Source organism: Rhinopithecus roxellana, chromosome 15 (genome assembly GCF_007565055.1).
Source record: "Rhinopithecus roxellana isolate Shanxi Qingling chromosome 15, ASM756505v1, whole genome shotgun sequence".
NCBI lineage: Eukaryota > Metazoa > Chordata > Mammalia > Primates > Cercopithecidae > Rhinopithecus > Rhinopithecus roxellana.
The window spans coordinates 65,328,762-65,355,326 of NC_044563.1; the positions used below are offsets into that span (position 1 = coordinate 65,328,762).

At 44.9% G+C, this 26,565-nt stretch overlaps 1 protein-coding gene across 4 annotated transcripts in view; it reads right to left on the reverse strand.

Annotated features, from left to right (window-relative positions):
- The window catches only part of NTM (neurotrimin), a 973,960-nt gene that overhangs the window by 438,682 nt on the left and 508,713 nt on the right, over nt 1-26,565 (reverse strand). For 2 of the 4 annotated variants that reach the window (XM_030918742.1, XM_030918743.1), the window contains one exon: nt 1,765-1,849. In XM_030918742.1, coding sequence (XP_030774602.1) covers nt 1,765-1,849 — 85 coding nt within the window. Of the gene's footprint in view, nt 1-1,764; nt 2,579-3,409; nt 3,788-26,565 lie in introns of those variants that run through there. The other 2 variants (XM_030918744.1, XM_030918741.1) reach the window with 2 other exon arrangements.

Consider the following 26,565-nt stretch of genomic DNA (forward strand, 5'->3'; position numbering starts at 1 on the left):
AGACAAGAGGGTCTCTGTCTGCCAGGACCCACTTCCTGTTTATTTATCTTCAAATATCTACAGAGCTACCTCACACCTTTTCCTTGGAAAAAAAAAAAAATCCCATTTGTATCTAAGATGTTCCCCATATGAGAATGTCTCTGTCCCTGGGAGACCCTCCTTGCAGTCAAGGACTAGGGACAAAGGGGGCATCCAGAGAACATTAAATTTCCTTGATTATTACTGCATTAGACATTCATTTTTGGTTTTTTATGTAAGTAGTCTGAAATCACTGCATATTTGTAACTCCCCTGAAATCCACTTTTAAAGCAGATACACAATCATTTCAGAGTGGGGGAAGCTAGTTGCTTTATTTTTTCCCAGAAGAGTGGAAGAGGCGGGTCTCATAAGCCAACACATAACTAGGAGTTCACCAGAGCCATGAGGATAAGCTCTCCCTAGACAAAGGATCACAGGAAGCTTGTAGCCCTCCATGGGTCCCTAAATTACACACTTCCTTTGGCAATGTCCTGATAATTCAGCTCTGTACTGACATTGCCTTCTCTTCACCATTTTCTATCCTATAGATACTGCCTTCAGTATACAGTCCACAAACAACCCAATCCTAGAAGTCATCAGAGGGGCAAAACCGTAGGCAACGGCACCAGGGTTATCTTTCCAGAAATCTTCATGTGCAAAGGACAAGAATATTGCCATGTTGCCTTGTGCTTAGTTCTGTTGCTTAGTTTGGAAAACTTTATTTCAGAGGGCAGACTAAACCAAGGAGAGGCAGGGAAATCGTTCCCATGAACCTTCTTAACTTCTACCTCATGCTTATTTTCTTATAAAATTCCAGAAAATAAAATTTCCCATTGCAATCATTAAGTGTGTTGCCCTCCTATGAGAGGTGTGGTTTATCAGCACTGGAAATTGAGTTACCATTTCTGCAGGCAAGGTAATCAGGGAGATAGAATCATTCTACCATACACAAAGCATAACCGAGATTCTTCTTCTCCTCCCCCAGTGCCTGTACGCCTTAACCCCAGAAGCCAATCAGGACCCAACCCAACACTGAAACCTAGTTTCTCTTCAGTAGACGAGTTTTGCACGTACTGTTTTGGTGGACAGCAGGAACAGAACACAGTTCACTACAGTAAATGCCATTTTCCACGGACAAATCAGACTCCATGACTCGGGCCTCAGAAAGCCACGTTCAGACAGGAGAAAGCACCTCTGTCTGCTCACCAGCTCACGGCATGAAGGCACCCCAGGAAAGCCCGGGCACAGTCAGACCCAGGACAAAACAGCGGCTCTCCCAGAGTGCAGGAGCCAGGGCTGGCAAAGCCCCATGGCATGGGCGAGTGGGGCCATTCACTCCACGCCAGACCCCTCCTTTGGGACTCATTAACTTCAGAGAAGACTGCTCACGGGGAGCCCCTCCAAGCCCCCTGTCACCACGGCCACCAGGCTCAGGCACAGACAGTGCCAGGGACAAGTCCCTCAATCTCAGCGACCACCTGGTCCAGCCACCCCCCACCCTTAACAAGTGCCTGAGCCGCAGAGGCCAGTTTTTGGGGAAAAGCTCACCGCCAGAACCTCTGAGCCTTTCCCTATGAATGCCACATTCCCGGGCAGAGCTCCCAGCGCAGCCATAAATTGTGCAGCCCAGGGAACCAGCGACCTCTCCGCCAACCCAGGCACGACTCAGTGCACACACCTGCACCCCTGCCCCTTACCCCCACCCCATACAAATCATCAATTCGTAGAATAATGTCAGCTCCCTACCTGAGGGTGGCGCTCTCCCCCTGCCGGACCGTCACGTTGTCCATCGCTTTGGGGAAGGTGGCATCTCCGCTGCGCACGGGCACTCCTGTGGGTACAAGGAACAGCAGCCTGAGAGACACGACCACGAGGCACTTCCAGGGCAGGAACAGGTACCCACAGACCCCCATCCTCGACAGCCACAACTTCCCCGAACTCCGGCAGCCGCACGGCACACGCCCCCCGGGCGAGCACAGGAAGTGGGTGGGGTGCGGAGCGAGCGCGGGGACTGAGCGGCGAACTAGCGGCGACCGGGAGGCGCGGGGAGGAGAAAAGCGCGCAGACTCCTCCAAGTCTAATATTCCTCCCCCAAAGCCAGCCTCGGAAAACCAGTTCCACGGCGGACGGCCAAAGGGGGCTCCCTCCTTGCTGCTTCGGCCGGGAAGGTGGCCGAGGAGGGGCAGCGCGAGGCAGGTGAAAGGTGTGGGCGCGTCTCAGGAGCCGCTTCTTCCCAGTGGCAGTTCAGACATGGCACTTTGGAGAGGAGTAAGCACTTTGGTACCGGAAGGGGACGGGGTGGGCTTCATCCAGCTACCCGGAGGCGGTCCGCAGTCCCTCAGTACGAACAGGGGAAATCCGACACTTTGTAAGTTTCGGAGCCGGGCTCGCCACCGGAAAACAATCGGAAACAATAGCAGATGGGAAGTGGAGCTCGCAGGAGGCGCAGGGGTGGCGCGCGGAGGAGACGGCCGCGCGGGCTTCGTTCAATCCGGACCCGGGATCCTGCGGCAGCCGCCTCGGTCAACTTCCTCGGAGCCCGAATGCGCGCTGCAGCCGCTGCTCTCCGGCCGGGCTCGGCGGGGCAGGGGCTGCGGCGGTGGCAGAGGAAGGAGCGGCCGGGCGGCAGGAGCGGACCGCGGCGGCCCCTAGCTCGCTAGCTCGCTGGGGAAGGCGCGGCGCAGGCGGCACCGGAGCCGCGCGGACGCCAAGCTCAGCGGCCGCCCCCGGCCTCCGCGCCGCCTTCCTCCCGGGAGCAGCCCCGACGCGCGCGGGCCCCGACCGCCGGGGTTGTCATGGCAGCAGCTCCATCCCTGACCGCCACTTTCTCCCGGTGCCGCCTCGGAGCGAGCGGGCGGGCTGGCGGCGCGGATTGCGCTCTCATCCCGGCGGGCGGGCGCGGGGCGCAGGGCGCGGGCGCCCACCTTAACCCCCGCCGCGCCGGGCCGGGGCTGTGCACCAGCCCAGCCCAGGCCAGGCGTTTAACCATTTACGCGCTTCCAAATTAGGGGAAAAAAAACAAGTTACCATGCAACCTTAATCAGCCCCAGACTTGAGACATCTTAAAAAGGGTCACAAACTAATTAACTGGGAAAGGAACGCCCTGCAGCATGCATACATGCACCTTTAAAATGATCAGATTAATTCCGTTAGCATTCAGAGTAAATTCAGAGTGTTGGGAGGATGTTTTAGAAGAACCTCATACTTATTCAGTAGTACAGCACCCACCCAGCAGCCCCCAAAAAGCTGCTCAAAAGCCCAGAGACTCAACACTACCATTCTAGAGATCTGTCATATATAAAACAAATCCAAAATCACAGAAGCCTCTTAGTGTGCGAAACTGCAAAAATCGCATCATCAAAATGTTGGTCAAGTTCAGACACCCACTTACATTCTTTATTCTTGTTTTGTCGCCATTAAAAGATGCTGGGCCTGCAAAAGTGCTCACTTGTGTGGATGAGTGTGAGCCACTTGCTGTATTTATACAGCAGACTCCCAGTTTTCCTGGGCCTCACACTCTGGCACAGCTGATTTCATCTTTAAGAGGTGTGTTTCTCAAATTCTTGAAACCCAGGGAGAGACTGGATTTGCCTCGGTCCCTGTCACTTCTCTCTGGCTGCTGCTGGTCCTCCTGTGCCTGTATTGTTATTTCTCCCTTAACTTCGGCTCTGAGGGAATGGCCTGCGTTTCCTTTCCCTGGCTGGGCCTGGTCCTTGTGCAAGGGGGAAGCACAGGGCAGCCCAGCAGGCACAGTGGTGGCGACATGAATAATGCTGCCTTCTCAGGGATTCCCAGAGCCCGGCTCCAGCCCTGACCCACATTCTCCTTGGGGATAGAGAAGAGGCAACAGTGACTTTGTTTTTCCCCTAGACTTTCTATCAAACACAACCAGGAAGCTTTTTGTTGTTGTTGTTAACAATTGTTAAATAACAGAAGAAATGTTCTTCCAAAAAGCTATACAGCATGAAAGAGACTGAACCGTTATAACTGAGTCATATAACCATGGGGGCTCATTCTGGCAACCTTGGAGCAGTACCAAACTCTTACATGTAGATAACACGTTGGAGAGGACACAGACATTTCACCAGTCAAATCTCCCTCACACTATTTTATGGAGATAGGACAGAAGTAGGCTTTGGGGAAATGGAAACCACACTCTTGGGTAACAAAGAAACATGAAGAAGACTTGCCTTTCCATTGTCATAGTTGACGAGAACGTGCTCAGCCAGCAAGAGTAAAGCGACTTTACAGTGAATATCTCAAAATACTTTGCATTAACTCATCATTGGGCCAATTGTTCCCTCCTCTGGTGACTTTTCTGATATTAAATTCTCTGGGAAACTCATCTGCTACTTTTGGCCGCTGGGGATCATTTGATGTATAACACCAAAACTATCAGTTGTCAATTTATGGCTGCAACAAATTACCATCAGGAATAAGCAATACATCTGTGGGGAGCAGAAGAGCTTTGTTTGTGTTTTTGAAAGGAAAGGAGGAAAATTAACCTATTTTAGCACCAGTTCATTCTTGGAAGACTCTATTGTGTCTCCATTTTCCAGTGGGCAATTGTGGAAATAGGAAATTGAATAACTTCACCACGTTAAGATAAATATGATGATACACTAAAGCTGTGAGATGATGTTTGCCGACTTTCAGTCTGCTGAATTTGGGCTTCTTCTCCACAAGCCAAGGGGTCACCTCTAATAATTCATCCGTTCATTTCAACCATCACTCATACTCCACCGTCTCAACCCCTCTTCTTAAACATATCCTCACCACAACCAGTGGAAACAAATGCCAGTCATGGGGAAAGGACAGGGGCTCATTCTGAGCTTTGGAGTCATTTCCCTACAGGCCTGAGAATGGCAGGGATGGTTCCTTTCATGGTAAATGCTAATCCTAGCTCTTGCATCTAATTTTCAGGTAGGTACAAATGAGCATTAGTTTTTGCATCTAGGGATGTGGATAATGACAACACAGGCTTTCCCGAGGGGCCTACATACATGATTGACTCTACAGGAAAATACTTAGAAATCCATTTAAGATGGAAGATGCTTTATTAATACATTTTCCTGCCATTGCTTCATTAGTATGTCTGGGCAGGAAAATAATTCTTCGTATAGGCTCTTTGAGATGTTTGGTTGCTACCAGTCTGCATGCAGTTGATCCAAGACAATCAAACCACCTTTGTCTCTGCCCGTGAAGGGAGTGCTAAGCTGAGCAATCCAGCAGTTGCAGCAGAAAACCTAGCGGCTAGCTCAGGTAACTCACAGGGAGGACAAAGAAAAGGCACTTGCAACCTCATACCTGCTTCGCGGGCCCAGGGATCCAAACGTTATTCAAACATAGAAGTTTAGAAAGTGGTGAAAGGTCAGAGATGCCCACATAATTAACAAGACAAAATCCATTTTATTCAAACCGGCTATTGAAGTGGTTTGAAAGGATGAAGATCAAAATCATATGTCAACTCACTTCCTAGCCCTTAATCCCTAAATATAACCAACACTTAGTGGCTTATCTTATATCCTATCTCCTGCTTCATAAAAACTGCTGGATTTATTTTATTTTTCTCAGCATATCCAAGTTAATGAAAAGGGTTGACATTCAAAGCAATTTCATTATTTGTGTTCTTTATAGAAACAACTTCCTTCCTGCCTCCTTGAAAGCAGATTCCTAACGAGCGCCCACTTCCACCCTCTTTCCCACCATCTCCCTCTCCTTCCTCCCTTCCTTCTTGCATACACATATACTGTACACATAAATCAACTTGTCACAGCTTGTCTCTGTGCTGACAGCTGTAATTGCTTCAGGTTATAAAAATATCTATAGGACAATGCCTTTCAAGCTCACAAACATGTACACACATCCACACTCCCTGAGCAAAAGGAAACAATCATATTCCCTTTAATAATCCTGGGACTGCAAAGGAGGGAGGAGGGAAGAGCCTGCCACGCCGACTCTGGACGGTTGGCAGGCAGGTGAGGAAGCAGTAGATGGAGACTTCAGGCAACCCTGGCATCTGTACACTGAGGCAGGGCTGGAATAGAGAAGAACTCCCAGTGAAAGAGAAATTAGCTGTTGTTTCTGTTTTACTCCATGTTACCCAGAGCAAGCTGGGACCAGCTAAAGAGCTGTCACTATTCCACACACACAAGAGACCAAAAGAGGAGCACTAGCTTAACAAATGCCAGCTCTGCTTCTCCTTGTCTAAAAAGGCTAAAGGCTCCCCTCTCCTGGTGGAGATCTCACATAGGAGTGCAGGCAAGAAGATGGGAAATGCAGGGCAGTTAGAGAGTGGTGTGACATCAAATAGATATTGGAAGATTTAATCAGAAAAGGAGGCATAAATCTGGATAAAGAGATGCCTCTAGGGCAGTAGGGAAGGGCTGGGAACTGGAAAAATATATGCTATTTTTTGCTCCTCTATGAATACAGGATCAAAATAAAATCATGGTTCATCTGGGCTCTAGTCCAGCATGTTAGGATTTCAGCAGAAAGAGCAAAGGGGCAACTTGAAAAGGGGAAGAGTGCTCCAGGGAGAGAAAAGAGGTCACAAATAGAGAGAATTGAGAAGGAGGATATGAAGGAATGGCAAAGGTGAGGCTATCTATGGACTTTAAACCCATAAAACTTTGTAAGAGATGCATAAAGCAGAGAGGTGGTGGGTAGAACAATCGGAGGTAGACAGAAAAGTCAGGGGGAACAGGATGAACAAGCCAAAATCAAAGTGCCGATGCAGCGAAAGGCAGGTGCCCAAAGGGGACAGCCTGAGAACCAGGGGTCTTTGGGGCAGAGCCTTTCCTTTTTATCTAAGTTTTGGGTCATAATAAGAGCCTGGACTCACAACATCACAGAATGATACATTCAGAAGGGACCTTGGAAGATCTTTAGTATAATCCATTCATGTGTTAAGTGAAGGACTGAGGCCCAGGAGGGAGGAGGAGTGATCATAGGAGCATAAAGTTTATAAACTGACCAATCCAGACTAGAACTCAGAACTCCTGACTCCTGCACCAGGGTTCTTTCTACTCCACCTGTCAGGTAAGAACAATATTTAAGAGCTAGCCAATACAGTAACTCCTGCTGCTGCATCATCTGTGGCCAAGAGAGAGACACACAGAGGAGAGTTTACTACGATTGCCCAGAATCACTTTGGGTATATAATTATTTGGTTGAACTCAAATTAGTTAATAAACCAGCAAATGGATTTTGAGTTCCTCGTGTGTACCAGGAACTGTGTTGAGAGGTACAAAAATAAAGACATGCCCCCTGCCCTTGAGTTGCATGTGGTCTAGGGCTGTTGGGTTTGTCAGTGGTTTTATTTCTATTAACATTCATGAAAAGTAAATGAACTCCATCCTGCACTCCCCTATAAGGCCTTGAGAACTTTCTCATTGCTGAGACAAAAAAGCTGAGGTTTGCCTAGCCTGTGGGAAGTAATTTGTCTCATTACACTTGTCCAGATTCCCAGGCACAGTCTTGGTTCTCTAGCTTTATTGAAAGGGGCATTAGGAGGGGTGGGGTGCTCGAAGGACTTCTAAATATTGGGAAGCCCTTCATCAACTTAACGGGGTCAGTGAAAGCAATGAATGGGAGAGACATAGGCAAATGTAACGTGGACCTCCCCTGCATAAAGCACACTTCCAGCAGGGGAGACAGACATTCAACAAAGAATTTTATGAAATAGTGGATACAACTGTGATGAATGCTGTAAGCAAAAAAAAAAAAAAAAAAAAAAAAAAAAAAAAGGAAAAGATAGGATAGGAGATTCTCCTCGTGTCTAGAAGATCAGGAAACTTTTCCCTAAGGAAATGACATTAAACTGGACTTAACAGTGAGGGGGAGATGAAGGGATGGGCAAGCATGGGCAGGAATCTCGTGGATGGCAGAAGACGGCACAGACACTACACGACCCAAGACGGGAAGGAGCATGAGCAGAAACTGCCTCAACAGCCTCAGACGGTGTTCACGCAAACTAAGGATGGGCACCTCGGGAGTGCTCTGTGTCTCACTGAAAACCTCTAATGCCATCAACATTCTGTGTTCATGCAGTCACAGATTTATTCAGTACGTATTTATCCAATAAGAAGGACCGTGACCTTGGGTTTTAGACTCAGACCAGAAGTCAAATAATCACCCTCTCCATTACTAGCTGTGGGACCTTGGGGACGTGCCCTAACCTAATCTGTAAAATAGTGGTCCTCATGGTTAGCTACTGTCAGTACTGCTGTGAGGATGAGATGAGGGAGTAGCTGCAAAGAGTTTAGCACAGGCCTGGCTGCTCCCAGGCTTCTCACGCTGGGACTGGTAGGAGCTGCCATTGGCTGTGCTTTTCTCATTCTGAGTCAGCCTACAGGTGACATTCATGCAGAGAACCCGGGAGCAGACTGCTGAGTGCAGGCCCTGGGAATGCTCTTAGAGTTCACAGCATAAGGGGGACAGAGCAGGAACGTCATGCTGAGCTGTAGTCAGAGAGAGGAAGTAGCACAGCCTCTAGACCACCCACAGCAGGAAGAGCTGTGGCCCCCAGCTCCCACCCCACTGTCAGGCCTCTGTTCTCTAGGCCTGTGGGAAACAGCCTGTGCTTGCAAAAGAGGAGACAGCTTTCTCTTTCAGTAGCAGCCTGGGAACTTTGAAAGTACAACAGAAAAGTAGCCAATCCACCTGACAAAAAGACAGGACACCTTCATCCCATTATAAAGTGAACCACAATGTCTGACCTTCTTCCATGAGCCTTTAAGCCCTTCATTGCTCCCATGCGCCCGATGGCTGAATCCAAAGCTTCTTCAACCATGCAAGGCCCAACACGCTCAGGTCTCCATCTTAAATGAATCACTGGATAAGAACATCTTGGGCCTGCCTCATCTCTCCTAATTTCTACATTCAGGGATTGGCTTTGGAGCCTCTGTGGAAGAGTTACCTGCAGACATTCATCTACATGCACACACAGACACCAGTGCTAATGTTCCCAAGCCCAGCCAGAGTAGGGAAGTGGCTTCTCAAACAGAAACAGCCCTAGGAATGGCAATTTTATCAAGTACAAATTTGGAGTTTAAAACCCCAAGTTCACTGTGAGAGGAACTTGGCTGACTTCTACCCCGTCCTCCATTCTCCCTAAACAATCACCTAGAACTTCTGTCTCTGTTTGACCTTTTCCCTTCATTTTCTTTAGAGGTTTTGTTTCTTGTTCCCCATCCAAGCACAACAGCAGACAAAGTAAATTTTAATGACATAAGAATTTGCATAATAACATATGGGTCCAACTGTACTTTTTATTGGAGGTGACATTTGTGCAAATACATTTTGTAAACCAGAAGACCTGAATTCTAGTTTCAACTCGGCCTGTCATTTTGTCACCTTAGATAAGTCACGGTTTGTTTTTGAATTTTTAGCTCCTTCGTTTGTCAAAAAACAAACAAACAAACATCTTCATGATCTATGGGTCACTGAGAAGGTCTAATGACAAATTCAGTCAAACAGGTTGACGCACTTTTGCAGAATTAAAGGAACAATTTCAGAGTGCGGTGACAGCTTAGTAAGAGTGTGGGATCCAGGGTCTGGAATTCCAGCCCCAAGTCTGCCCCTTACCAGCTCAGTGGAATAGCTCTGCTCTCTTCCTCTTGCCTTCTAAATGAGTTTAGATGAGCTGGCTTCCCAGAATGTTTCCAACTCTAATAGTCTAGGATTATAATGCTTCTCAACACTCTTATCAAATTCACTCATCAGTCCTTCCTGCACAGAAATAGCCCTTCTTATATGGCCTTCCATTCTTCCCATTCATCTAGGTAACCACTTCAGAATGTAGAAAACTGTTGTACAAAGTAATTAATGAGCTGCCCTGGATCTGAGGCAAGCGATGGAAGAGTCAAGATGATTAAAAGTCTTCCGATAAAGGGTTTCTTTAAGGAAAAGAAAATCCCACAATGCAACCAGCAATGTTAATCTTCAATAAATATGCTGTTAATATTTAACTGGCATTTATTTAAACTTACAGTAACTGTCCTATTAAATCTAAATTAATTGCCCATTTGGGAATCTTCCCCTAAAGCCTAGCTGGGACATGGCTGTCTAGATACAGTCTATGCTAGGCATCCAGCCATAAAGAGAATATTTAAACCCTCCTTCCAGGACTAGACTATTGGAATATCCGGGTTAGAAGAGCTTTAGAGGTCTATTGGACTAGTTGCACACTCTCTGTCATTTAACTTTCTGTGGCCCTATTTTTTTTTTCTTCTCTCCAGTAAGGGATTTTTTCTGTTTCCTGTATCTACCTCTTTCCCCCTTTTCTTTTTATTTGGATTCTCTCTCCTTTCTGTTAGTGTTTGTTTCTTCTGGACCTCATGTTTTAGACTCATTCTGCTGTGTTTTATCTCAGTCTCCCCTGAGTTTCTTAAATAAGCCATTTAGGCATATGTTCATAGCATATTCTGTACACACACGGATACATATACATACATATAATTTTATGTGTTACAAAGAACATTTTATAATAGCAGTTGTATATAAAAGGCTAAGTGCCATGAAATAATTCCTGAGTCACGCTGCTTTAGAAGGGGCAGCAAGAGTGTAATTGGGTAGAACTGATCTTTGCTATCCCTGAAATCAATCAATATTTTTTATTAGAAATGTGGACCTGGCTGAACGTCTGTGATGTTATTTTGCTGGGATTGTAACCCATTTACATTTCCACACCAAACATATACAGACACACCACACCGGTTTCATCAGATCAGTTGACTACTGAGACGTGGATTTCAAACAAACACCTAATTAGATGGGTTAGTGTTCAAACTGAGTTAACTTTCAACCAATGCATCAAGGCTGCACAAAATCTGAACTTTCCTCGGGGAAGTGGGAAATGGATGAGACTAAAATCATTCACTCTAAGGTTCCTAAATGTTTAGTTCACCGAGTTTGATGTATAAATGTTCACTGTTTGCTCTGCAGGCTCTGGGACAGGAATGGTGGTACGGAGGGGACAAAGCACCAATGAGGAGTAGGTGAAGTGGTGGGAAGGCACCTACACATGTTAAGAAGGTAAACACACTCTCAACTGTTTGCTCGTGGAAGGCTTGAATTTGTATGCCCTAGAAGTCAAGTTTCTTTGTATTTCTAGCTAAACTAATACCCAAACTATCCACTTCTTTTTTTCTTCTTCAATTTAAAGCATCTTTACTTTATTGACTCTGCCAAACTTATTGACTCTTACAAAGAAATAATAAAATGCGTTTCTATATGCTTGTGAATCACTGTGACTTTCACCTTGTTGGTCGACCTGTATGCATTCCCATCATGAGTTCAGGGCCTTTCTAAATAAGGTAATCGAGGTTGCCCTTGAGGCATCACAGCCCCGTGCTGCTTTCCCAACCTGGGGTTGACATGGGCAGTACCTCCCAGAAAGAAATGATTTCCCTAAAGCTTTGCTATGCTTTCCTTCTCTAGCTTACCACAAAACGACCAGTGAATGCTGCAGGTTGTGAGAAAGAAGGAGCCACTTGTGAGTGTCTTAGGAAAATGAACTTATGTGCTGTTCAGGTAGCTTTGAACCTGAGGGAGGCAGAATTTGGAAAATGTTGTCAGCATGCATGTGAATAAACCACAACACAAGAAATAATCTACCTTGGCTTTCACAACAGTTTTGACAAGGTGTCAGGATCAGAGATACCTTTTAGAAAAGCGCATGATGAAAAGACTATCTTTTTTTTTTTTTCCAAAGGCAGAGAGTTGCTTAAAGCTAAGATATAATTCAAGGGTAGATTGACATGTTTCTATATGGGGAAGTATTAATACTAGATTCCCCAAGGGACAGTTGCTAGGACAAATCAAATTTAATATTTTTACCAATGATCTGTCAAAGGGAATTCATAGAGAACTCTCCCAAGTTTGCAGAAGACATTAGGTTCCCTTAAGTAATTAAATCTTCAGCTGACATGGATGAGTTGCAAATAATCCAGAAAGTTATTTGGATATGTGGAAAAGTGGCCAAATATAATGGAAGATACTTTAGAAAAAATAATCTAAAGTATGCATATAAGTTGCTGGCATAGGGGCAGTCGATGAAGAGACGGTGATGTGGAAGGGATCCGGCATGAATGCTGGAGTTAATGGCTTTGACTTTGTGTCCATGTTCCACAAATTACCAGCTTGACCTTGGAAAATGTTCTTACCTGTCAGAGGCTCATTTTTCTCCTCTATTAAAAAGGAATAATACCTACCTCTTATATTTGCTGTGAGGGTTAAACAAAATAATTTATGTAAAGTACCAGTGAAGTGCCCAGGCCATAGTACCAACTCCATAAATGGTTGCTACTGATTATTCTTTTACAACCCAGGAAAGTAATCTTGGAATCAGTGATGGCTAGCAGCTCCCAAGCTATGATCCTTACAACTCATATTGGAGCATGATACGATAGATTATTTTCTGCAGATATCAGGAATTTTTGCCAAAAAACAAGTGTTGGCCCAAACATTTTTATGAAAAACACTAAAAGGGTATTCGAAAAAATAGAAACAGGGAAAGAAATGTTATTTTTACTCAAAATTGTTCCATAGCCGGGCGCGGTGGCTCAAGCCTGTAATCCCAGCACTTTGGGAGGCCGAGACGGGCCGATCACGAGGTCAGGAGATCGAGACCATCCTGGCTAACACGGTGAAACCCCGTCTCTACTAAAAATACAAAAAAACTAGCCGGGCGAGGTGGCGGCGCCTGTAGTCCCAGCTACCCGGGAGGCTGAGGCAAGAGAATGGCGTGAACCCAGGAGGCGGAGCTTGCAGTGAGCTGAGATCCGGCCACAGCACTCCAGCCTGGGTGACAGAGCGAGACTCCGTCTCAAAAAAAAAAAAAAATTGTTCCATAAAAATTATCCTAGTATTGCTTAGAGTAGTTATCATTGCAGCTCACAAATAATAAACTTCATGCAACCAATGGCTGAAGTCAGAACTGAGTCACTTTTAATCTCTTCCATCTTATTGCTGCCCCTCATAACCCAATCTCTGTCTCTCTCTCTCACTCTTTTTCCTGGGTTCTTCCTCCAAAATATATTTTATATCCATCCACCTCTCTCAACCTCCACTGCCCTGCCTGGCCCAAGCCAAGATCTCCTTATTTTCTTATCTGGATTCCTGAAATTCATCTTATGTGGATGTCCTCCTTCTGCTCTTACCAGCTCTGTTTTCAGTCTCCACGTTGAAAGGAAGATTTCCTGAAATCTGACCTTGTCACTGTCCCGATTAAATCTTTGGTGGCTCCACACTGCAATTTGAATAAAGCCCCAAATCCTTTCTCTGGTTTCTGAGCCCTCAGGATGTGGCATCTGTGTATTTTCAGCTTGAGCAACTACTTCTTCTTCCCTTTTGGAACCACGTCACGTTTTGTTTTATTGTATTACAACTATAATTCCTCAGAGGTTCTTCTTTCTCAATTGAGGGACTTTGCATGTTCCACTTCCTGCGAAGGATGCAGTCCCCATGTTCTCAGGCTGAGTTGTCTTCACCCTTCTTGGTTCTGATTGGCTCATGAAGGTCTCACTATGCTGTCCACTGGACTTGGCATATGCCCACTACATCAGTGCCTCGCATAACACTCAGAATACATGTAATGGTCTCATTTCTGTCTTTTTCTCTGTTACATTCCTGAAGCCTAACACAATGCCTGGAACATAATAGGTTTTGATAAATATTTGTTGTATTTACGTGACCAGCACAGGTGGGGAAAATTCAAAAATTGAAATAATTTGTTTTGTAGGGACTTCTAAATCTCTACAAACGAGGAACATGAAATTGATGATGACATTTGCTATTCACGATGTATAAGGATAGAGTGGACACACACTTAATGACCAAACTCTAGCTAAAATAAAATTTAAAAACTCTAAGAAATCAAGACAATAGTTAAAGGATAAAAAACAAGTATGTCTGAATAAAACTTATACAGACAAAAATAATCTCTAAATAGGATATGAGAAGGTTTGAATAAATTAATAGGTGATATACCCATACCGTTTATTAGGTTAGAGGCATCTGATGGCTTTCATGTAAAATTGCCACCGTCCAAAGCAGGTAACTAGGACATCTCAATTTATGTGACCCAGTGTGACCTTTCTAATGTCATGTTCCCATCTACCCAGTAATTCCATTTTGTGTCTGGCTGGGGATACTTGAATTATACTTATCTCACCCCTATCCCACCCCTGTAATACACATACTCACCTTATGATACAACTCCTTGTAGAATGTTTATGTACAATTTGAAAAGGCATTTTTACAAATACTATGAAAAGTGTGTGCATGATTTATGTGGAAATGCATCGTGAGGAGGAGAATAGCTCCCCTTAGGCAGGGTTAGTTGGCCTGCCTTGCTTTCCAGTCCTTCACATGCTTGGCTGTTTCCTCCATGAATGACCTCAACTTTCACTCTTCACTGGGCTGGGGACCCCTGATCCTCTGTGTACTCACTTGTGTCTTGTACATTGCCTCTGAATTTACCTTGGACACATCCTTCACTTTGCTTGGCTCCCTCATTCCAAAAGTTCGACTTCTAGCAACTGGAAGAGCTGGATTATGATATACGTCTCTAAACTCTGAGTCTTAGCTCTTTCTCGCCACCTCAATGCGTCCCTGTGTCAGCCTACTTTCTAGGGCATGATGGGAAGCAACTGGTTTTCCATGGAATTTTTCATATTTCACTCCAGTGGAAGAGAATTGTGACAGCAATCATCCCAAACAATAGGTAATGCATGAGCCTGAGTTCTCGACTTTGTGCTCCACAGGATTGGCCTCAACAGAAGGTGGGGGAAACTATATTATTTTTCAATTTCATTTCCTGAGGACACAGATGCATAAATGCACAGAGCCCCAGAGATTGAAAAACATGGTAGGCCAAGACTGGACGGGCTTTAGAAAATGTTCTCCCAAATCAAGATCAGAGTAAGTTAGTTGAAAAGATTTTTTTGATTGCTCAGCTGGGATGAGAACACCCTTCCCACATTTATTCAACAAGCATGTCCTAAGGTAGGTGACATGTTACATCAGGGACTATCATATCCTTGATATCCAACCTCCATGGTTACAGACTGCTGGAATAGATGAATGTTAGAAATAATTGCACAGATAATCAATGAATTACAATTGGAGTCAGTACTACTAAGGGAATGTACACAATTTCAAGAGGACAGAAAAGGGGGCAGTGCCTTATTTATAATCACTCGATCTCAGCAAAGAACAGGTAGAATACATTCAATGATAAATGAGAGAAGAATTAATGAATGAATGAATAAACATGTAAAAAATATCTAGACCTGTGCATCTCAATGTTTTCCCACAAGGCCAGTTGGTCCTACCTTCCCACAGGCAGACATCAGCACCAGACCCCCTTCCTCCTTCTAAGAGGCAGTCATATTCCAGGGAATGGGGGTGTTTTCCCACATTCTTATTATTTATCAAACAAAAATAGAAGAGGATTGTAAATCAGGTTGTATAAACATTTCGAGCACAGTCATTTTGCTTTTAGGAGAGATAGCTAACCACGCTCTCACAACAAATCCACTTTGATCCCAACATCCAACTTACGACCTCCTAGCACTCTCCACCCAAGAATAACATTAATAATAATCAGCCTATTAGCCAGGGTGCTTGGTGTGAATCTGAAAATTTTGAGAAACGATCTTATAAATTATTTTCCAAGGATATCATCTTTAAGCATTAACAGGCACAACTGACACTGAATTCTGGGAATTGAGCATAATTACATGGAAATTGACACGACACAAATGCCAAGAATTCTGTTAACCTTTAATATCTTTTAAAAACTCTCCCCTCGTAATTATCTCTTTCCTTTGTCTCAAATGTTACTGATGAATATTTAGAGGTATGAGCAAACAAAAAAGTGGATAGATTGTGGAATATTGGTCTTTGTTTGGAATCCTGGAGTTTTCCAGGTGTTCCATCAAGAGGTGATAAATAGAATACTTGGAATTTGACTATTTTCAGAAGTTATTTCTACCTTTATATTTGCTCTACTCGAGTTGTCTGCTTATAATTCCCCATGCTGAGTAGAAGCTCCTTTGCATCAGTAATTACAGTAAAAGTGTAAGTCTAAGGCATTGGATGTCTAATGCAATTCCTGACCTGTTCTGTGTCTTTGCAAAAGTCATTGCACCTTTTCAGTGCTTCAGATACCATTTCTGTACAGTGAGTGTGATGACATTTAACTCTAACTGCAACAATATTTGCACAGTGCTGTAAACTTTACCAAGGGCATTGCCAACCCTTTGCTCACTGGTAGATCAGTGCCTCTTAATTTTTTTCCTTCTTGCCACTCCCCAATGCTACCACCAAGGCTCTCTTGCTTTTTTTCTTTTCCCTCTCTCTCTACTATTTTAATTAAATCCTAACTCATCTCTCTGCCTCCAACCCTGCCTCTGCCTGAATCAGTGCTTCTTAACTGGGGCAGGGCACACTCCTTGGAAGGTGGGAGTGGAAAATCGAGTGGATGTTGGTTACCACCATAATTGGAGAGGTCCTGCTGCCATTTAGTGTACAGAGGCCGCAGAGATCAGAGACTCGACAAGGTGTGGCTATTCTGCCACGGACGTCAAATGCCTGCCAGACATTTAGGTGAGTGAAACCTTTTTCTTTTAAAAATCTAAGCCTAAAATGTACTCCATTTGACATATAAACACAGATATTCTTGCCAGGTTTTAATGTTCACTAATTCTCCAGGAATGCAACTATCCTGCAAGTCAAAGAAAGACTGTGTTTGATTTGTTCTCATCTTTACCAAGAAGTGTTCACTAGTTTGAAAAATCACATACTCAATGGGAATGTTTCTCATCATGTTGAGTCATCAATTAATTCTACATCCTTGTATCAGTCTCTGCTGTCGCTTAGCTGTCACATTCATGGTGATTCTGTGTATAGACGCATCCATACTTCATTGTATCCTATGGTGCAGTTGTATCCAAATATTTATTTTACATTTATATTATTATCAATCATTTTCTATTTATTTCTCCTTCAGATTCAGTCAGGCTTTGTATAGGTCATTTTCTGAAGTACGTGGATAGGCATTATATGTTATCTATGAATTTATCTTCTGCACAGTAATGAGGGTATTAAAAATATTTTAAATGATTTTTGTGTTAGAAAAAGTTGAGAATAGCAGATCTACAGCATTTCACACAGAGAAACCAGCTTTATCTTTCTCAGGCAAGGATCTGATAATGTCCTTGACCTAGGTAGGAAGTTTCAGTGGCTCCCCCTGCCTATGACATAAAGACCCGACTCTTAAGATTGACAGTCAGGAAGTATCCCACGTTAATTAAATAGTGTTAGTCTCTGTGGTGGCCCCATTTTTGCACTCATGTAACATCCTAGGACCCAGTCAACCTAGACTAGATGTTCTTGGAAAGTTGCCCTGCATATCACAAACTATGTAGATGCTCAGACTTTTGCTCTGCCAAGATGCCCTCCTTCCATCCACAGCTTTCTAAATCCTATTCACATTTCAAGAACCAGTTCACATTCCATTTCCTCCATGAAACATTCGTTTAACCAGTGCTTCCCATGCCTCTCTTTTCTACTGGTTGAAATCAAAATATTTAAAGGAAATATATATGTGTGTGTGTCTGTGTGTGTGTCTGTGTGTGTGTATCTTTCACAATATAGAACTCTGTAAATGTGTGTATGTGTATCTGCATTGTAATGAACTGTAGATTTGTCTGATCTCACCAACTAGGGTGTAAGCTCTCTGAAGGCAGTTGCCCTTTCTCATTCATTTTTGTACCTGCCCAACACTGAGCAAAGTATGTGACCCTGAGCATGAGTTCAATAAATATTCATTGAAATGAAATGACCTCTCAGTGATTAAGAAAGGTAGTCTAAGTACTATTACCTCTATTCCATGTGCAAGAAAACAGCTGTAAATGAGTCCTGATGGGTTGTGGTGTGCAGAGTGTCAGCTGAGGCACACTGTAGGGGTGGAATGTATGGCTACTTCCAGTGCATGCAAGGTCCAGGTCTGCACCTGGAAAAGATCTAGAGAGGTTGACCTACATTTCTGCTGCCAGAAAATAAAAATCTTCATTTCCAGATCAGCTTTCCAATAAACGTGTTTGGATTTATGGGACTCTATATATCAGTGATGATGGCAAATCTTCCACCTCTTAAAACCTAATCAGCGCAGAGAGCTGCAGGTCTTCTCTTTTGAAGATATGTTCGCAGCAGAATCCCGCCAGAAATAAGACTTGAGCTTCCCAGAAGCTTCTACAGGCTTGCCCGGTGTGCAAGGGTCGAGCTTCAGCCGCACCCCTCGGCACAGAGTCAGCCTTGGCGGAGCCATCCATCACAGCAAAGCCTGCCCTTCTCGCACACTGCTGGAGTTGGAAATTGAAGTGGCCTTTTAACAGAACATTGTCTTAGGATTGTGTGAAGCAAGGCTGACAGAAAAAGGAAGATTCATTCCTGACACCAATCATACTCATATCTGTCACCAAAATGACATTTTCCCTTTAATGATGAAAAATGCATCAGGAAAGAGGGAGGAGGATGAACCACCTTCCCGGGCTGCTGTGGTCTGATAGGGAGGAGCCTGGACTGCTGCTGGTGGTTTGCAATCTGGAGGAGGTGAGGCGATGGAGGGCCAGTTGGTCACTGAACAAACACAACTGGTGCTCTGTTTGGAAGCGAAGGGTGCAAGCAGATGGAAGCCTGTGGGTTAGGCAGTGTCACGGCGCATCTGACTGATTTCTCATTAGGCCCTCTGCCTGGTGTTTCAATAGAACTGCCTCCATGTCTGTCAGGCCCCAAGCAGAGGTTCAGTACAGGTTTTCAGAGCTGCCATACATATATTTTACCACATCCAGTTTCGCAGAGCTCGTAAATCTTCCCAAGTCTTCAGTCCCTTACTCTCTTACATGGAAGGGCCACAGCGCGGACCCCATATGCACATCCAGGGTGAATCTGTTGGTGGGGGTGACCCACGTATGGGTGAAAGTGCCTTTAAGCCAACATTTTATAGACCGAGTCTGAACACACGGAGAGGTGGGGACAGCAGAGCAACTGGCTTGTGTCTCCTAATTAGGCAAGCATGTGGCTGGCGGTTCAAGAGAAGCTGTGCAATTGCCCCCAGTGCTCACAGAGTATTTCCCAACAAACACCAGATTGCTATCCAGAAGTCCATTGTTCACAGAGGTGTTTGATGCTGACTTCTATATAAAATGCCTTTCTCTCCCCTTCCTTCTTTCCTACTGGCAAAGCCTGCCTCCCACAAAAGCAGCTAAAAATGCCAGATATTCACCCTTCTGTCTCTTTTGCGGTTATGCAGGTCACTTTACACATTAGAAGGACTAGGTATTCCTCCCTCATCAAAAAGAAACATATGTCCTCTTCCAGGCCCACTTCATTATTATCTTTGATCATGATTAGGCGATGGTGTGAGTGATGGAGAAAGGTGGCCACCTTTCACTCATGATACGCAGATCTCACATGCTGAGCATGATGGAGACCAACTCTGAGGTCCTGGGTCCTGGAGGCCACTGCTGAGCACGGGACACCCCCCTCCAGGCTTCCCTGATGCCCTTTCTTTTTAAGCATCTGCTGTAAGGGGCTTGATTCCCTGCAACCAAAAACATCCGAAGTATTCCATTTCCACTTCCTTGGGAGAAAGATATTTTAACGCCCCGAAGATGGTACTTTGAGATTCCTTCACTTGGCCCCGAGCTGGCGCTGCTGTGTCTACACGTCTTCTGCCTTCTGTTCCAGCTTTCCTTTATTCCCTCACTCTCACAGACATCGGCAGACCCAGCCTGTTAATGCACCAAGAAGAATACTCCTAGAAGCACTAGGGTACTTCTAAAGTTTAATGCTTTCACAATTCTTTGCAACGTTAATGAACACAACACCCCCTCATTAGCTAACCTGCCAACAAAGCAACTCCGAATCATTTTCTTCTTTAAGAAGGAGGAAACTGAGTCATTTATATCCCTGTATTTGCATGAGTGGGCTTCTGGCTCCCCCTCTGCTCCTCCTACATTCTTACTTTCAAATATATTTTAGGCCAGCAATGCTGCAATTTCAAAGGGACTTCACCTGAACAATTGAGCACTCAAAATAATTGATACACTAGTGCACATTTTAAAAATTCTAGCCCTGATACCCATCCCTACAAATAATCCAGACCACAATGTCCACATCGTACATTTGGGCTGAATATGCTGTTCTCCTATGAAGTTCTTGATTTTTCTGCCTCCTTCTGCCCTTCCAGACAAGGTAGAATCCCCCCAACAAGACTTCAAAGGTCCAAAGTGACTTCTTGGCTCCATAAGTGACACTCAGAGCTCTGCCCTAAGGGAGAGAAAGGGTATGCCAAGGCTGTTGCCAGGGAAGAACAGCAGGTGGCAGGAGAAGAGCTTTCTGTCTGGAAGCTGAAATGTTGAGGTGGCCCTGCTGTGGGGCCTTCTGTAATGAGATGTCCCACTTCACTGTGGATTCTCGCCAAGAGGAGCTCTGGCTCCTTGGGGTTGCTGGGCTGGCCTGGGCAAGGTCAAAACTATGGCTACTCCTCTTGCCCAGTCCACAATGTCACCTGCTCCTTGTCAGGAGAACATGATGAGCTTGGAGGCAGCAGTATCTTTAAATTTCCTCCACCCTCAAGTCTACTAACAAGAGGGCAGCACGTGGCCACCCCGCACCACACCAACAACACAGTCAAATGCTCATTAGAGGCCCTGGGGACATCCCACATCCAGTGGGAAAGACATCGAGAAAAATAGGGGGCAAAGCACTGCAAGCCCTACTTTTAAATTACAAATCAGCCAGGGTTTCCTGACAACAAAGGAAATTACATACAGCTGAGAGGAGTTATGCAATATGTGCACACCATTGAAATCCACATACATTACTTTGTTTATGAAATGCTTGATAAACTTTTGAGAATGAGAAAGATTATCTCTCTTTGCACAGTTACAATAACCATAATTGATATCAAAATGTTAGATTTGCAGAATAAATTATACTTTGTCATGTAATGTAATTCTCACCCAGCTACCCTATCTAGCAGAACCATGTCCCATTTGACAGATGAGTGAATCAAGCCTTAAATGGGAAGAAGAAGAAAGAGAAGGAGAAGGAGGAGGAAAGAAGAAGGAGGAGGAAGAGGAGGAGGAGGAAGGGAGGAAGAAGGAGAGGAGGAGCTGACAAAGTTCCCATAGTGGAATGTGGCAGACATTGGTTTCAAATTTAGTCGTCTAACTCCACATCAGTGTATTTTACTGGGCTGTAGCTTAATAAATACAAAAAGCTACCCTCTCTCCTTGAGAAATACTCCCTAGGCTGTGGCTCATTTGAGAGAGTAAGGAGTATTTAGATGGGATAATAGAGAGACTACAAAGGGCAAAAGGAAGACTACAATTGAGGAGCAGATGAATGAGAACCAGAACCATTGTCAAGAAGTACGCCCAGTGAAAAAAATGGGACACGTAGAAGAGAAAGAAAGAAAGTCCAAAATGTCTGCGCAGTGTAACAGGCCTGCCATTTATCTCACTTCTGAATATCGGAAAAGGCAGCATTTGTCGTCCACAGAAAAATACATGGGATTTAAAGACACCGTCAGGCTCAAGGAGCAGTGACACAACTCCCACCACAGAGAGCCCTGAGGGTGCTTTCCAGTGGCCACTGGCGGAGTGGGCAGGGTCCTCAGGGAACCAGAGGCCTGCTCTCCATCTGGAGAGCTGCTTGCTCAGGATGCCATGGCTAACCTCCTTGATCTCTTGGCAGCATGTGGCCCCATGAAATGCTCTTCTTCGTTTTGAAAAAGCCTCTTTTTTGGGAAGTCAAGTCACCACACCATTTAGACTCCCCATCCTCCTGAACAGGATCTTCCCAAGGGCTTTCCCCAACTTGTGGTCCACCCTGTCTTACACCTCATCTCGATCTCTGTCAATCAATACTATTCACCCCTCAAGACACACTTCGACTGACCCCCCCCACCCCACCCTTCCATGGAGTCCTGTCTTTTGGTCATCCCAGTGAGAAGGGATCTCTCTCTTCTGAATGCCTGCAATGTTTTGTGTCTCCTATAGCACACTGAACACACTGCCTTCTGTTATAGTTGGGTGTCAATATATGGTATCCTCCCTATAAGGGATTACCTTGTTTCTAAGACCTTTGTCTTTTTGTTAGGGTTAGGGTTAGACCAATTTACTTGATAGATGAAAAGACTCACAGAAGTCATCTAAGTCAGTGTGCCCATGTTGTAGATGAGGAAATGGACCCCAGAGAGCTGACATCGTTTAGGCAAATTCACACATTCTCCTCTAGGGTAGGCTAGGGGAGAGCTGGAATTCATTTGCACCCTGAAATCAGGGACGTGCTTGCCCAGAATGAGGACAGAAAAGGTTGAAGGAATGAAGGATTCTGTCAAATCCCCTAGACCTGCCATTCCACTGTCAAAAGTGGTTCAGCCAGAGACAGAGACAATTAGTAGGGGATCCTCAAGTCAACCTCATCCCAGAGATAACCATCTCACTCAGCATATGCATCTGGGTGGCACCATCAGCAGCACATAGTATCTGTTCCCATCCGAAGGGCTTTTCACAAGGAGCTCATTCTGAGCTTCTTGACAAGCAACTGGGTAGTGGTGTTATTTTTAATCAACTGACCAGGGACGAAAGTTCTTCAGAGAATTCTGCTTTTATACATTAAAAACAAACAAACAAACAAACAAACAAACAAACAAACAAAACAGAAAATCAATCTATCACTAATGAAAGATGATTGAAAATTGCTAATACCAACCAATTGTGTAACTTTGCCTTACAAAAAAGGAGAATGCTCATGAGTTTCCTCCTCTCCTCTACTGTAAACAATGCACAGGGCTCAGCTCCCACCACCGTCTCCCCCTGCACTCAGCAGGCTGCTGGTGGTTATTACAGGAGGCTGCCTTACCATTAGCACAGCAATGCCAATTAATTGCAGTCATGAGCAGACTTCACATTTAAGGAAACTCACAGCCTGAGCCCTAGCAGCATTTGTAGATTTGGAATGTCTTTAGAAAGCTCTGTTTCCAGGGGGTGTGGTGTGTGTCTCTACAAAGGGGAAGGCTCTGAGGGTCAGGGGTGTGGTGGATGTGTGGATGTGTGTGTGTGTGCGAGAGAGAGAGAAAGAGAGAGAGAGATAAGAGAGAGCATGTGTGTGCTGTGCATGTTTCTGCTATCTTAAAGTAGCCAGGTGCCTTCCTTTGGAGAGAGAATTGGGTCGGGGAGGAGGGCACTGCTGGAGAGATGAGCTTTGGGTGTGCTGAGAAGGAGGAGTCTCTGTGAACAAGAGAAATGAGACTTTGAATACAAGGGATTTGGGAAAGGAGCTAAATGCATGCCTAAGTAGGAAGTTTCTGAAGATGGAGGGAGAGGGTTCCTGCAGAGACATCCATCTTTGGTTCTGGAAACAATTTATCATGCAAAAGAGGTGCCTACAGTGCTCTGTGCCTCTTGGTTTCCTTTACTTTCCTTCCCCCACCATCTTCATGAGAACCTCGGATGTGCCTCGCTTTGCACCTCCCACTCTGTTGTTCTTATTCTCTCCTTTCTCTCTGTTTGTAAGTGATAGGCAGTGAGGACAAAGTCGCTCCTCCTTACTAGGCAACCAGGCTCCACTGAGTCTGTTGTTTAGAACCTTGTAGAAGTCCTGAAACAAACCCCAAAAGGAGCACTGTTTTCCCTTGAGGACCTTCTAATGTATTTTATTTAAAGGCCCACACACTGGGCCGTCAAAGTCACATGCAATGTGACAAAGTGGGTAATTATGTTTTGCTTAGCACACATCAAAGAAACAAATGGCTCGAGAGTGGTGTGCTGTGCACTCAGGCGTGATGTGTGAGGCCAGCCTGGCTGGGGGTGTGGGCGGGGGTGTGGCCATCAGAGCCCAGGCTGGCCCTCTGGTCCCTACCTTAAAAGGAAGGAGGCTGTGAGACGTCTTTCAGTCTGGGAGCTGAAGTGGAATCCACCTGGCCTGCATCTGATGCTCCTTTGTTTGGTTTGCATGGAAACCTGTGTTTATGGGGGAAACTGTAAGCCTGCTTTCTACAGACAGATGTTTCTGATCTCTGTCCCTCATCACGTCAAGAAGGTTCCTTTTGGGAGATGAACTATCATTTAGTTTTCTCTTCCCCTGGTGCAGGAGATGGAAATAAAATACCAACACTTCCTAAAATCCAGACGCTCCCTTTGGAAGTGGGTGACTCCAAGCAGCCTTTGACAAGGGACTCATTTAGCACTCAGTGCTACTGCAGCTCAATAGAAAAGACAGGCTGCACTGAAGGTACAAATTATGTCCACAGTCCTTGTCACTGGTGAAAAAAGAGGAATAAAGCCAGATTCTATGTCGCCAATGCCAAGACCAGCTACTCTTTAAACGCAGGAGGACTTCATCCATCTCCCCTTCCCTCTACTTACCCCACAGGCTGGAAAAACTTGTCGCTTTAAAATTTAATTATATAAAATCCTGCTCCCTTTACCCCCTGTGGATGAGCAATTGTTCTGCTATTTCTATAAAACGCCACAGGAAATATGAAAATAGGAGGCAGGATTTGGAGCAAGACTGTTCCTGAATGCCTGTGGTTAGCGGCGTCAGAGGAGGCTGTGAGAATTTTACGTCTGTGACAAGGAAGTGGAAAGAGGAGGGAGAAAGAGTGGGAAGGCAGGTACTGCAAGAGACCCATCTTGGGATGCTGCAGTGTGACCTTTGACCCGAAGGAACCAAACCTGGGGCTGAACCGAAAGGAGAACAGCCCTCACCTGTGCCAAGCTCACTTCCTAAGGCAGGAGATCTGGGCTGGCAGATGGGTCAAAATGAGTCATGAGCTGGAGGGGAATGAACGATGCATTTCTCCGTAGTGTGAAATGCCCTCTCCAAAATAGACTGGGAGGTATCCATGGTCTCATTCATCTTTTTTTGTTTTTTTGAGATCAAGTCTTGCTCTGTCAGGCTGGAGTGTAGTGGTGCAATCTCAGCTCACTGCAACCTGCGCCTCCTGGGTTCAAGTGATTCTCCTGCCTCACCCTCCCGAGTAGCTGAGACTACAGGCACATGCCACCATGCTTGACTAAGTTTTGTATTTTTAGTAGAGATGGGGTTTCACCATATTAGTCCGGCTGGTCTCGAAGTCCTGACCTCAGGTGATCCACCCGCCTCGGCCTCGTAAAATATTCTTTAAACAAATATTTTACTGGAAAGCAGTTTTGAGTAGCAACTGAAAGTATAGCCACTGGAGCCAGAAGCCGAGATTTCAATCATGGCTCCTTCACTTACTAAAGGGATATACGTGGCAAGTTACTCTCTTCTTGCATTGGTTTTCTCATCTGTAAACTGGAGATGACAATAAAAGTACCTCCTTCATATAAAGTGCCTAGAACAGTGCTATCATAATCATCTAATAAGTCACTGTAATACAGCAAATACCGAACTAGATACAAGGGCAACAGTGTAGTAGGAGGCCCTGTGCTTGCATTCTGGTGGCTCATAACTTAGTGGGGAAGACAGATGTGTATACACATTACCTACAGTGCGATGGGAGCAAAGAGAGTGGCATCTAACAAGTCTGAAATGTTGAAGATGAGTCCATCTAAGGATCAAAGGATTTGGGAGCACTTAGCAGAAGAGATGGGTCTGTAGTTTTTTAGAATTAGTAGGAAGTTACCCATTGGAGAGGAATTGGGTAATTTCTAGGACACAAAAGAACAAAGAAGCTGAGGTTTAAGGGATCATGGCCTGTTGGGTAAGACACAGTGAGAAGTGACTTGTGCCAAAGAAAGGCAGGAGAAGCCAGAAAGAAGCCCACACGTCTCGCTAGACAGTTTGGGTTTCATTTTGTTGGAAATAAAGATTCACTGGATTTACTGTTTTGTTTTTGTTTTTGTTCCCAGGTACTCAGTCTTTTCATTTTCTTCAGCTTTATTGAGATATAATTGACAAATAAAATTGTATATATTCAAGGTGTACAACGTGATGTTTTGATATAAGTGTGCATTGTGAAGTGATTGCCACAATTAAGCTAATTAACATATCCATCACATCACATAGTTACCTCTTTTTGGTGTGTGTGACAAAAATACTTACGATCTACTCTGTTAGAACATTTCAAGTGTGCAATACATTGTTATCAACTGTAGTCATCATGCTGTACGTTACTTCTCCAGAACTTATTCATCAGGGGCTTTAGAGTTATACTGATGGGGGTTTTACCGACTGCCTATTTGACCTGAGACAAGTTGTAAAATGAGAATGATAGTGTCCACTTATGGAGTTATCATGAGGATTAAATAAGGCAATGCACAGAACAGTGCCTAACATACAGTAGGCACTCCATACATGAGAGGTCTTAGTATCATCCCAGCGGGGCAGATCAAGGCCAGCGAGCCCTTCCTCAGGGATGCATGGAGACACAGTGCCCCTTCCTCCCTGCTAAAAAGCACAGAAACATCTGTTAGCAAAGCTTGGCTCTGTCGTCTTACCAGGGTAATGGTCAGAGCTTTGTAGGAAAGCTCCCTCCAGCTC